Here is a 13,186-nt window from a genome sequence, read left to right as displayed (position 1 = left end):
AATCATCTCCAAAGAATGTGCTGACTAGTGAGTGGGCACTCATGCTCATTTGCTCGTAAGTAGTGAAGACATGGACAATACAGAGTTCCTTGTCTTTCCTCCTCCTCACTCATCTCCTCCAACAAGCCTATCCATCAAACTTGATGGTTGCTCACTCTCCCCAGTCTCACAAGCTCGCTGCCTTGGAGTGACCCTCGACTCTGCTCTATCCTTCAAGCCACAAATCCAAGCCCATCTTCACCTCCTGCCGACTACAACTCAAAAAAAATCTCCTGGATCCGTGCTTTCCTTAACCAAGAATAAGCAAAATCATTAGTGCATGCCCTCATCATCTCCCGCCTCGACTACTGCAACCTCCTGCTCTCTGGCCTCCCTTCCAACACTCTTGCACCCCTCCAATCTATCCTCAACTCTGCGGCCCGCTTAATCCACCTCTCCCCCCGCTATTCCCCAACCTCGCCACTCTTCCAATCCCTTCACTGGCTTCCCATCGCTCAACGACTCCAGTTCAGAACATTAACCATGACATACAAAGCCATGCACAACCTGTCTCCTCCTTACATCTGTGACCTAGTCTCCCGGTACCTACCTGCACGCAACCTCAGATCCTCACAAGATCTCCTTCTCTATCCTTCATCTCCTCTTCCCATAATCGCGTACAAGATTTCTCCCGTGCATCCCCCATACTCTGGAATGCTCTACCCCAGCACATCAGACTCTCCCCTACCGTGGAAAGCCTCAAGAGGAACCTCAAGACCCACCTCTTCCAACAAGCCTGTGTCGCCCTGGGCAAGCCAGGGGACACAGGTCACAACACCACCACACCCCACATCCCAGGTAGGCACACCTAAGCTGAACCAAAAATCCTTGTTGCCTTCCTCCAGGAGTCTGATGATGCACACCAGGGGGTGGGCCAGGCGGTAGGCTCCGCCCACCAAGGAGCTCACAGCTCTGGAGGCAGGAAGTGTCAGGCAGATGAGCCCAGGGTGAGCCTGTGTCAACAGCAGAGTAGCCCGGGTAGGGCTAGAGTAAACAGCAGAGAAGTGAAAGTAAAGGAAAGAAAAGTGGAAAAGGAGGAAAGCAAGAAGTGGTGACAGAGCAGAGAGTGTGCCAAGCCTGAGAGCCCAGCTTTGTGTAGGGCTAGTACAGCAAGGTCAGCGACGGCGGTGACTGTCCGGAGGGGGACCGTTTGGAAGTTCCTGGAAGGACCCCGTTGGCTGTGTGCCCGGTGGTCTGGAGCAGTGTTCCGAAAGACAGTCGGCACCAGGGCAGGGGCCTCTCAGACCCCGGCAAGGCTAGGAGTCGCCAAATTTGCCGAATCCGTCAGTGAAGGGGACGTAGATTCCCCCAACAACCAAGTCCCGATTGAAGGCAACAGTCCAACCTGTACAACAGAGGCACCGCCACCGCCAGGGCACCAGTCTCTGAGGGCCAGCGCCTGCGGGCAAAGTGTAGTGCTCCTCCGGCCCAGCTTGAAGCCGGGGACCGGGTTACCGGTGGGGACCCATCGCAACCATCCGTACATACAGGTGCAAGGAAGAAGGACATCACCAACCCCTACCCACGGAGGGGCAACACAACACCTGGCTGCTCCCCATCACCATCCCCGGGATCCCCGCATTGAGCAGCGGTGGTGCTACACATCACCACAACCATGGATGGCGTCACGGACATTATCCCAACATCCCAAACCCCCCTTTCACTCACGGGCGAGGAGTGCCGCTCGAGGAAAACCCCCGGGATCCGGCCTACGGCTCGAGCCACCACTGAGCAGCCGGACCCGAGCAGAAGGGGTGAGCGCGGTGTGCTGACACCCTCCTCCCCGCCCGCGACAACTTGGCGTCACGAACAGGATCTTACCGCTCTGCCGTCTGGTAGAGGTGCGCCTTGTTACCGCCGGAGGTATCCGGCAGAAAAATTTCAGAAGCCGCCATCTTTGGCGCGAAAAGTTCCCGCTCGAGCGTCTTCTCGAGCAGTAGAGGCGCGAAGGCCAAAACCCCGCCCCGAGAGAGGAGGGGCCGGAAAGAGCTAAGGGGGACGCGATGGCGGCTGGACTCATGTAGCTGCGGCTATAAAAGCAGGGACGCCAGGACTCTGCAAACATCCCGTTCCTGGAAGAAAGAGAGAAAGCCATCATGTGGATGCCGTCCTGCGACACCGTACCCCCCCGCGCCTGGAACCGCGGCGTGGGTGGAGATCCGGACCGCGCAGCTCTACCAACGGCTGCAGGTCAGGATGCAGCTCCTCATGGAGGAGTGGGAGGCCGACATGGCGGACGTTGTAGCCACCGTGCGGAGACGCGAGGAGGAAGCGGAGAAAGGGAGGGTGAGTGACCCACGTCCCGATGCCCAGGAAGGGCCGGTCATCGCGGCTGCGGGGCCCGGTCCAAGCCCTCTCCCTTCGCTGCCTCCCTCGCCACCCGTCCCGGAGGCCGTGACCCCGCGACTAGGCCTGCTACCACCGCAACCGGTAGCAGTACCCAGCGTCCCCGCCCAAGCGGGCCAACCTGTAGCCGGAGCCCGCAGCAAGTCAGCGGTGTTGCCGTGGAAGACTCCGAAGACCGAACCGGAGGCATCCCCTGAGAAACTCCCCGTGCCGGAGCCGATGACCCGCTCCGGGCCGAAGGCCCAGCAGCGGAAAGCCCCTAGGCCCATCCCCCACACCTCGGCTGAGGTAGCGCCGGGTTGTTGCTGCAAGGCAGCGCCCAAGGCTAAGACACCGCGGGACATGCCGCCCGTAGTCCTGACAGTGGGTAATGTCCAGGATGTCCCGCGGGGCCCGACCCGTGCGCCGGCGCTGGCAGCAGCGCCGTACTGGGATAGGGAGCCGGTACCGCTGGGCCTGGAGATCGCCGAGAGGGAGAGGAAGAAGGCCGAGCTGGTGGCCAGAGCGATCCGGGAGAAAGAGAATCTCCGGCAAGCGACATTCCGTGACCGGGGACCGCTGTACGAGGGACAGGTGAGGCGGTTTGATGTCCGCCGGGGCTACGGGTTCATCTACGAGCCGGGCCTGGAGGCCGAAGTGTTTGTAGCCCGGCGGGATGTGCATGCTCACCTGCCCGAAGAACATCCCGGCCGTAACCTGATGCCGGGAGATATTGTGCAGTATACCCGGCACTTTGGGGAGCGAGGGTGGTTTGCGCTGGACGTTAACCTCAGGAGGGGCCCAGAGGCCCGAGCGAGCGCAGACCTCTACCCCTTGCCGGCAACCCCAGCGCTTGAAAGACCGGAGTAGGGCAATAAAGGCCCGCAGCACCGTCCCCGTTGGGACCACCTGTTTGTTTGCAAAGTTTTTGAAAGTTCTGCAATAATAAGAAAGATGATTATCCGAGTTTTCACCTGATTGTCTGCTGTGATTTGCAACCGGCTGGAGCCGGCACCGTTGTCCCTGTGGGGACCGTTTAAAAATGCATGGGAACTGTCCATGGACAAGCCCGTGAACTTGCAGGGCAACCACAGACGTTAGTGGCTTGTAAATATGTTGGGTACAGTTACCGTTTCCGCAGGCCGCCTCCGGAGAGGCAGGTTGGAGGGAGGGCCCTCAGCAGAGCAGGCTGGGGCCCATCCACCAAAGGAACCGGTGGCTACCCTCTGGAGGGAAGGACAGATCCCGCTCGGGTACCGTGTGCTGGACTGTGGGTCAAGGGGTGCTGCCTGGGTTTTAGGGGCAGCATCAGGGCCAGGTTACTTGGGTGGGAGAGAGCGGAAACCGTAACCGTATACCGTTGAAACGTTAAAAGTAAAATGTGCCTCCCGTCTTGGGAAGAAGTTATTAAAAATGTTATTATTGTTTGTTTAACCCTGTTATCCCTTTTACAGAAAAATAAAACCGGTGTAGGACGGCAGCCCGCGGACGGTCTGCGTTTTGCTAAGGGGGAATGTGTCACCCTGGGCAAGCCAGGGGACACAGGTCACAACACCACCACACCCCACATCCCAGGTAGGCACACCTAAGCTGAACCAAAAATCCTTGTTGCCTTCCTCCAGGAGTCTGATGATGCACACCAGGGGGTGGGCCAGGCGGTTGGCTCCGCCCACCAAGGAGCTCACAGCTCTGGAGGCAGGAAGTGTCAGGCAGATGAGCCCAGGGTGAGCCTGTGTCAACAGCAGAGTAGCCCGGGTAGGGCTAGAGTAAACAGCAGAGAAGTGAAAGTGAAGGAAAGAAAAGTGGAAAAGGAGGAAAGCAAGAAGTGGTGACAGAGCAGAGAGTGTGCCAAGCCTGAGAGCCCAGCTTTGTGTAGGGCTAGTACAGCAAGGTCAGCGACGGCGGTGACTGTCCGGAGGGGGACCGTTTGGAAGTTCCTGGAAGGACCCCGTTGGCTGTGTGCCCGGTGGTCTGGAGCAGTGTTCCAAAAGACAGTCAGCACCAGGGCAGGGGCCTCTCGGACCCCGGCAAGGCTAGGAGTCGCCAAATTTGCCGAATCCGTCAGTGAAGGGGACGTAGATTTCCCCCAACAACCAAGTCCCGATTGAAGGCAACAGTCCAACCTGTACAACAGAGGCACCGCCACCGCCAGGGCACCAGTCTGAGGGCCAGCGCCTGCGGGCAAAGTGTAGTGCTCCTCCGGCCCAGCTTGAAGCCGGGGAGCGGGTTACTGGTGGGGACCCATCGCAACCATCCGTACATACAGGTGCAAGGAAGAGGGACATCACAGTCACCTACCGGGAAAGCAAAGCAGCCGTCTGTGGGACCGTCCTACCAGCCGTTTGGTTTACCGTACAAACTGTGTCCAAGTCTCAGGCTGAGTGAGTACCACAGTGCCGCAAGGCACAGCGCTGCCCCCGCGTCCCTGCGCACACAAAGCCCTGCACCTCCCAAGCCATCACCGGGCCCCGGGATCACCAACCCCTACCCACGGAGGGGCAACACAACACCTGGCTGCTCCCCATCACCATCCCCGGGATCCCCGCATTGAGCAGCGGTGGTGCTACACATCACCACAACCGTGGGTGGCGTCACGGACATTATCCCAACATCCCAAACCCCCCTTTCACTCACGGGCGAGGAGTGCCGCTCGAGGAAAACCCCCGGGATCCGGCCTACGGCTCGAGCCACCACTGAGCAGCCGGACCCGAGCAGAAGGGGTGAGCGCGGTGTGCTGACACCCTCCTCCCCGCCCGCGACACCTACAACTTACAATAGCCCTCAGACCAGTACACCACTGCGCAACCAGTTCTGTCCTCACCTATTGTACAATCACCCATTCCCTGTAGACTGTGAGCCCTCGCGGGCAGGGTCCTGTCTCCTCCTATACCAGTCTGTTTTGTACTGTTAATGATTGTTGTACGTATACCCTCTATCACTTGTAAAGTCCCATGGAATAAATGGCACGATTATGATGAGCAGGCACTACCATACTCGGTACTCATAACTAGTATTGGGTGGGCGGCTCACTTCTCGGGAGGCCTTTTCCTCTATGGTTGGTGGGTTGCTGGCTCTCCTCTCGGGAGACCTTTTTCCTCTATGGTTGGTGGGTGGCTGGCTCTCCTCTCGGGAGGCCTTTTCCTCTGGTTGGTGGGTGGCTGGCTCTCCTCTCGGGAGACCTTTTCCTCTATGGTTGGTGGGTGGCTAGGCCTTTTCCTCTATGGTTGGTGGGTGGCTGGCTCTCCTCTCGGGAGGCCTTTTCCTCTATGGTTGGTTGGTGGGGTGGCTGGCTCTCCTCTCGGGAGGCCTTTTCCTCTATATGGTGGGTGGGTGGCTGGCTCTCCTCTTCCTCTCTGGTTGGTGGGTGGGTGGGTGGCTGGCTCTCCTCTCGGGAGGCCTTTTCCTCTATATGGTGGGTGGGTGGCTGGCTCTCCTCTCGGGAGGCCTTTTTCCTCTTGCCAGCTCGCTTCTTGGGAGAACTTTTTTCCTCTTGCCAGGTGGGTGGGTGGCTTGCCTCTTGGGAGGCCTATTTTCTTGTGGGGTGGGCTGCTCGCCTCACGACAGGCTTTTTCCTTCTTGTGGGGAGAGTGGGCGGCTTGCTTCTCGGGCGGTCTTTTCTCTTTTGGGGTGGGTGTGTGGCTCCCCTCGGGAGGTCTTTTCTCTTGCAGGGTGAGTGGCTCGCCTCACAAGGTGCCTTTTCCTCTTGCCGGGTGGGTGGGTGGTTCACCTCTCAGGTGGCCTTTCCTCTTGCCGGGTGGGTGGCTCGCCTCTCGGGAGGTCTTCTCTTGTGGGGTGGGTGGGTGGTTCGCCTCTCAGGTGGCCTTTCCTCTTGCCGGGTGGGTGGCTCGCCTCTCGGGAGGTCTTCTCTTGTGGGGTGGGTGGGTGGCTCACCTCTCAGGTGCGCTTTCCTCTTGCCGTGTGGGTGGCTTGCCTCTCGGGGGATCTTCTCTTGTGCGGTGGGTGGGTGGTTCACCTCTCAGGTGGCCTTTTCTCTTACAGGGTGGGTGGCTCTCCTCACGGGAGGCATTTTTCTTTTGCTGGGTGGGTGGTTCACCTCTCAGGTGGCCTTTCCTCTTGCCGGGTGGGTGGCTCGCCCCTCAGGGTCTTTTCTCTTGTGGGGTGGGTGACCCCCTCTGAACGCTCCGCCACAAGTCCATGTAACGAGTGCCTCTGGTCACAGGACGGTTTGCTCTTAATGATATCAATGTAATATTTCCTATGCTTAGCTGCTGCAGAACCTCTTTAGGAGGGGAAACCTCACGTAAATCTGATGTACACATTTTAGAGGTTCTGCAGCAGCTCTACGCGGAAGATGCAGATCCGTTAGATGAACTGTAAATCCCACATCCCGGTTCCGATAATCCGGCATCCTCCCAGTGTGGCCCGTGCCGTGGTTCCGGTGTAACTTTCCCCGTGTCCTCCGGCCGCTCCCCCTCCTCCTCCGCCTCCTCTGTCCCCTCGTCGCTGCCATGTCTCCGGGAGGAGGAGGCGGGGACATTGTATTTATCTCCTCGCTGTCTCCGCCCCTCTACGCGCCAGCTCTGTGTGCGGCCCATCGCCATTGGCTGCCCTCCAGCCTGGCCGCTCGCTGATTGGCTGCGCGGCAGTGCTCGTATGAGCTGATTGGTGGGCTGTTACCTTGTTTCATATTTTCACAAGCCAGAGCATAAACAGCTCGGGTCCTGTCCTCCAGGTGGAGATGCAAGGTCTGTACCGTCTCCAGACGCTTCTTTGTACGCTGCAGCTGCCGGGCCGGGGCCGGGGATGGCGCTGCTGCCGGCAGTGGCCGGGGTTTGGGGAGGGGGCCGGCTTTGATCCCATGCTGTGCCCCTGATCTGTAGGTGGAGGGGGCGGGGGTGGTGGGCTGTGCCATGGGGGCTGCACATCTTGTCATCTGCACGTTCAGGGCTGGGGGGCAGTGATCTGCCTATATACAGGGCATTATTGGGGGCAGGTGGCCCCATGTGTCCTGCCCTCCACCCCCCACACCCCTCCATCCATAAGGGGCTGTTATTCCATTTATATTGGGGTCCTCTGCTGGTAATTTGCATTCAAGGTCAAGGGGGAGGCAACAAAGTTTGTGCCCCCCCAGGTATTATTGGGGTATTGATGATGCCAACTAATGCCCTGTATCCTGTGTGGCTATATACACTGATCTGGAGGGGTTAACCTCCTGCAGGGGCCACGGCTGTCACCTGTGTAGCAGAGCTGAGTTTGTCATGTCGTTGGTGCTGCGTATTTTCATGCTGTGATATTGTAAGGCTGCGTTCACACGTAGCGATGCAGCACAGGTGGTGGTGGGGGGGTGCATTAAAGGGGAATATCAGTAATCCTGTGCAGTCGGTGACGCCGCTGTGGTCCACGCTCTGCTGCGTCTCTATGATGCTGTGGTCCACGCATTGCTGCGTCTGTTTCCTCCTCTGCTGTGGTCCACACTCTGCTCTGCTGCTGTGGTCCACGCGCTTCTCTGCTGCATCTCTATGGTTCCTCTGATGCTGTGGTCCACGCTCTGCTGTTCTGTCTCTCTCCGGTTCCTCCTCTGCTGTGGTCCATGCTCTGCTCTGCTGTGTCTCTCTCCGGTTCCTCCTCTGCTGTGGTCCATGCTCTGCTGTGTCTCTCCGGTTCCTCCTTTGCTGTGGTCTACACTCTGTTCTGCTGTGTCTCTCCGGTTCCTCCTCTGCTGTGTCTCTCCGGTTCCCCCTCTGCTGTGGTCTACACTCTGCTCTGCTGTCTCTCCGGTTCCCCCTCTGCTGTGGTCTACACTCTGCTCTGCTGTGTCTCTCCGGTTCCTCCTCTGCTGTGGTCTACACTCTGCTCTGCTGTGTCTCTCCGGTTCCTCCTCTGCTGTGGTCTACACTCTGCTCTGCTGCATCTCTCCGGTTCCCCCTCTGCTGTGGTCTACACTCTGCTCTGCTGTGTCTCTCCGGTTCCTCCTCTGCTGTGGTCTACACTCTGCTCTGCTGCATCTCTCCGGTTCCCCCTCTGCTGTGGTCTACACTCTGCTCTGCTGTGTCTCTCCGGTTCCTCCTCTGCTGTGGTCTCTGCTCTGCTGTGTCTCTCCGGTTCCCCCTCTGCTGTGGTCTACACTCTGCTCTGCTGTGTCTCTCCGGTTCCTCCTCTGCTGTGGTCTACACTCTGCTCTGCTGTGTCTCTCCGGTTCCTCCTCTGCTGTGGTCTCTGCTCTGCTGTGTCTCTCCGGTTCCTCCTCTGCTGTGGTCCATGCTCTGTTCTGCTGTGTCTCTCCGGTTCCTCCTCTGCTGTGGTCTACTCTGCTCTGCTGTGTCTCTCCGGTTCCTCCTCTGCTGTGGTCTACACTCTGCTCTGCTGTTGTGGTCCACGCGCGTCTCTGCTGCATCTTTATGGTTCCTCTGATGCTGTGGTCCACGCTCGGTTCTGCTGTCTCTCCGGTTCCTCCTCTGCTGTAGTCTACACTCTCTCTTTTTTTTTTTTTTTTTTTTTTTTTTTTCTGCTGCGTCTGTGCGACTCCTCGGCTGTGATGGGATTTGGGATCTCTTTGGTCCAGAGTTGATCTCTCTGATTCCTCCGCTGATCAGTCACTGAGCAGGACATGTCTTAATAAAATCGTTCCCACTTCTCTGGTGCCACTTATGGAAGCGCAGACTACTACTTTCCACTCTGGGGCTGGAGACTAATCAGTGGGGTGTGGGATTGTCCCTGCCGAGCTGTGGGATTTCTAAGATTGTGTATAATATATTCTGTTCCTAAGACGTCCCATTCATTCTCAATCTTTAGGTGTCACTTTATATAGACTGAGTGGGGCGTTACTTTCAGGGGAGCAGAGCTCAGTGATTGGCGGCTGTGGACCTGGGGAGGGTGAGCAAGGCAGTTTGCTAAAACAAGGCCTAAATGAAATGGGATTGTTTTTCATCCAGAAGTGAATTTGTGGGGTGACTGTGTAGGAGAGGCCGGGGTCACAATGGATGGGGCAGGTCATGTCCTTTTAAACCAACAGGTCTGTATAGAGCTTCTGCACTGGGGCCAGTCATGGGGAACAGAAAAGGATCTTCCCAAACTCCCCTTCTCCCCTCACACACAAACTGTTCCCACAAAGCTGGAAGATGCAGTTGTCCATAATGTCTTTGCTTGAAAATTTAAAGGGGTCTTCTCAAATTTGGACATTATTCCCCCACCCTTTTTCCCTTTCTAATCGTAGGATAAGGGATACCTTTCTTGTTGCTGGTAATCCCACCACTGGGGCCCCCCCCCTGATGCCAAGAACTGGGCCTGAGTGACAGTGCACGGTGGACTGCTTGCTCCAGTTGGACCATTCAGTAATGGGTGTGTGAAGACCTGCTGAGCACTATTACAGGACTGCACTGGTATCAGTGAGATCTGCACCACCAACCATTGTTGCATTTTAAAGGGCTGGAGGTTATACACAGTGCAGGAAAGGTGGGGGTTAACTGAGGTTGTAAACTGGGGGTAATAGTGGCAGATGTTATATTCTAAGGGACAAGGGTCCAGGTGTTACTCTGGGGGCAATATGGCAAGAGGTTACACAGGACAGCAAGTCACAGGACGGGGTGGGGTTAAACCTCCAAGTATTAAACCCTAATGGAAATCTTCTAATATCAGAGCAGACAAATTACCTCCATACACAACACAATCCACTTTACCAACACTAATACCACATACAAGGGACTGATACCAACACAATGACCAGACCACATACTACCACCATAGTGACCAAATATCACATAAAGCGAGCAGTACCAGACCAGATATTGCCATCACATTGTCACATAAACAATACTGATCATGATTAAAAAAAACCCCACAATAACACTGACACGACTATTATACACAGGAGCTCTGTATATAGTGTATAGACTTAACATTGATATCTCTTGTTGTTCATCTTTGCTTTTCTTCATCCAGAGCAGATTGCTATCACTACTTGTAGCCAGGATTTGTCTCTGCCGAAAAGAAGACATCTGTAGCTGATCGTTTTTAGAGCACGTTCCCACTTTTTTCCTGCAACTTCACACTGCGCCAGATACACAGCGACAGTAACCCTGCACATAAGGGTACGTGCACACAATTGGGACTTGCTGGGTCCTGACCTGTGGGGCCGTGGATCTCCTCAGCAGGAGACAACCGCTGCCCACGATCAGGGTTCAGTGCGCTGCGGTCTTTGTGTTCTGCCTACAGAGGACGAATGCGCAGCAAACAATTGACATGCTGCGGCTCGGGAAGATGCACCGCAGGTCAGTGTTTGCTGCGGGGTAAAACAAGCACAGTGGGCACGGGATTTCTAGAAGTCCATCCACTGTGCTTGTGCTGTACAACGCAGCGTTTTGGACGCAGCTGAAGCATGCTGCGTCCAAAACACTGACCACCAATCCTGGGCACGCACCCTAAGGCTATGTTCACACTTTTTTTTTTTTTTTTTTTTTTTTCTTTCTACAATACAAGAAAAAGCTGAGATTTCAGAAATACAGAATTTGAAAACAGCAGCTTGTTCTTGCAGCAATTTGGCAGTTTTGTTTTTCTTATTGCTCTCTGTGGTGGGGAAAAACAAAAAGTACAACAGTACCGCAAATAGTGTGTGTGTGTGTGTGTGTGTGTGTGTGTGTGTGTGTGTGTGTGTGTGTGTCTATTTATTTTATTTATTTATTTTTTTTTCTGCTGTTTTGGGGTATTTAACCTATTGAACATGGACGCTAGACAAATGACACAAATGGAAAACTTGCTCTTGGTAAGCCGTTTCTCTACTGCCAAGAGCAGATTTTGCCTGCAGCAAAAAGGAATGTGTGAACTTTGTCTAACAGGGCCCCCCTTTTATTCCTCACCCCCCCCCCCATCCCCAATGTGTCAAAGGGCTCAATTAAATTTGAATTAAATTTGAGCTGGGGTCACACTAAACGACAGCGACAACGACGTCTGTTACGTCACCATTTTCTGTGACGTAGCAGCGACCTTGTAAGTCGCTGTTATGGTCGCTGCTTAGCTGTCAAACAGCAGCCGAAGCAGCGATCATAACGTCGCTACATGTGCAGAGAGCAGGGAGCCGCGCACACTGCTTAGCGCTGGCTCCCTGCACTCCTAGCTACAGTACACATAGGGTTAATTACCCGATGTGTACTGCAGCTACATGTCACAGTGCAGAGAGCAGGGAGCAGCGCACACTGCTTAGTGCTGGCTCCTTGCTCTCCTAGCTGCAGTACACATAGGGTTAATTACCCAATGTGTCCTGCAGCTACATGTCACAGTGCAGAGAGCAGGGAGCCACGCACACTGCTTAGCGCTGGCTCCTTGCTCTCCTAGCTGCAGTACACATAGGGTTAATTACCCGATGTGTACTGCAGCTACATGTGCAGAGAGCAGGAGCCGGCACTGGCAGCGTGAGAGCGGCGGAGCCTGGTAACGAAGTTAAATATCGGTTAACCACCTTGGTTACCCGATGTTTACCTTGGTTACAGCTTTCCGCAGCTGCCAGATGCCGGCTCCTGCTCCCTGCTTGCTTCATTTCGTCGCTCTCTCGCTGTCACACACAGCGATGTGTGCGTCACAGCGGGAGAGCGACGACCAAAAAATGAAGCAGGACATTCTGCAACGAGCAACGACCTCACAGCAGGGGCCAGCTCGTTGCTGGATGTCACACACAGCGACAGCGACGGGGCGTCGCTGCAACGTCACAGAAAATGGTGACGTAGCAGCGACGTCGTTGTCGTTGTCGCTGTGTGTGACACCACCTTAACTCCGCCGAGTGCTATTTTTTTATGGGCAAAGTGCGATCTGAATGTTATACTATATTGGGCAGTCCCAACAAGAGTTTTTTATTTTTTTATTTTTTTTTTTTTTTTTTTTCCTGCATCTTTGGCATGAGAAAAAAAAGCTGCATGCAGCTTGTATTGGATGGCACTCACCCATAAAAGTCTATGGGAGCCTGTGAAGCCTAGGACAGCAGTGATGTTATCAGAGTGAAGGTCAATACAGGCAGAGATGTAAATGGAGAGATTAATCTCTCCATCTTCTCCGCACCTGTGATCAGATTCTCACATGTGAGAGGGTGGGGGGGGGGTGCTCTGGTGGCGCTGGCTCTGGTGGGCGTGCAGGCAGCGGGGGGCGCTCTGGTGGCGCTGGCAGTGGTGGGCGTGCATGCAGCGGTGGGACGCTCTGGTGGGGCTGGCGGCAGAGTCTGAGCCGAGGGTCATATCGCATCCAACTTGCTCGCTTGAGAATAATCACCAGTGGGAGTGAACCCTAAAATATTAGAGCAGTAATGTCTTTAAGTGACCCTTACAGTAATTGTCCCCCAAATGCTACCATAAACTAATCCTGGGTTCTTTTATTGTCCCTATCATGTAATGTGAAAGGGGGTTGTCTGTCTATGAGAACTCAGCAGTCAGTGTGCCACTAGCCACCACCTAGTCTCCTATATACAGTATGAGCCACCACTAAGGCTTTCTGGGAGTGAAAGATTTCCGGACCTCCGGAAAAAATCCGCACCAAATCCGCATGCGATTTTGCCGCGATTTTGCCGCGGGTGGTTCCCTGCGGATTTTGCAGGCTGTACTGCCGAAATCCGCAGGGTACCTGCGGAAATAATGAACATGCTCATTTTCTCAAGAAATTTTCTCGAAATTTTTCTCAAGGAAATTTCTTGAGAAAAATCCGCACAGTGCGCACAGCTATTTTTTTTTTTTCCCATAGAATTTGCTGGGAAATGTCTGCACAAAGATTGCAGACATTTCTCAAGAAATTTCCGCGGCAAATCCGCGGGTAAATCCGCGGGTAAAATGGTCTAGTGCGCACATAGCCTTAGACCCCTATATACAGCAGGAACCCCCGTATGGTC

At 55.1% G+C, this 13,186-nt stretch overlaps 1 protein-coding gene across 6 annotated transcripts in view; it reads left to right on the top strand.

Moving 5' to 3' along the window:
• The window catches only part of CTBP1 (C-terminal binding protein 1), a 676,340-nt gene that overhangs the window by 446,855 nt on the left and 216,299 nt on the right, over positions 1–13,186 (top strand). The window contains exon 1 of one of the 6 annotated variants that reach the window (XM_075346803.1): positions 6,989–7,070. The exons of the other annotated variants lie outside the window; for them this stretch is intronic. Within the exon in view, the coding sequence (XP_075202918.1) occupies positions 7,064–7,070 (7 nt within the window). The 5' untranslated portion in view covers positions 6,989–7,063. Of the gene's footprint in view, positions 1–6,988; positions 7,071–13,186 lie in introns of those variants that run through there. 6 annotated transcript variants of the gene reach the window in all.

This window comes from Anomaloglossus baeobatrachus, chromosome 1 (assembly GCF_048569485.1).
Source record: "Anomaloglossus baeobatrachus isolate aAnoBae1 chromosome 1, aAnoBae1.hap1, whole genome shotgun sequence".
Lineage (NCBI taxonomy): Eukaryota > Metazoa > Chordata > Amphibia > Anura > Aromobatidae > Anomaloglossus > Anomaloglossus baeobatrachus.
Note: the sequence above shows the minus strand (reverse complement) of the source record. Positions and strands in the feature narration are given on the sequence as shown.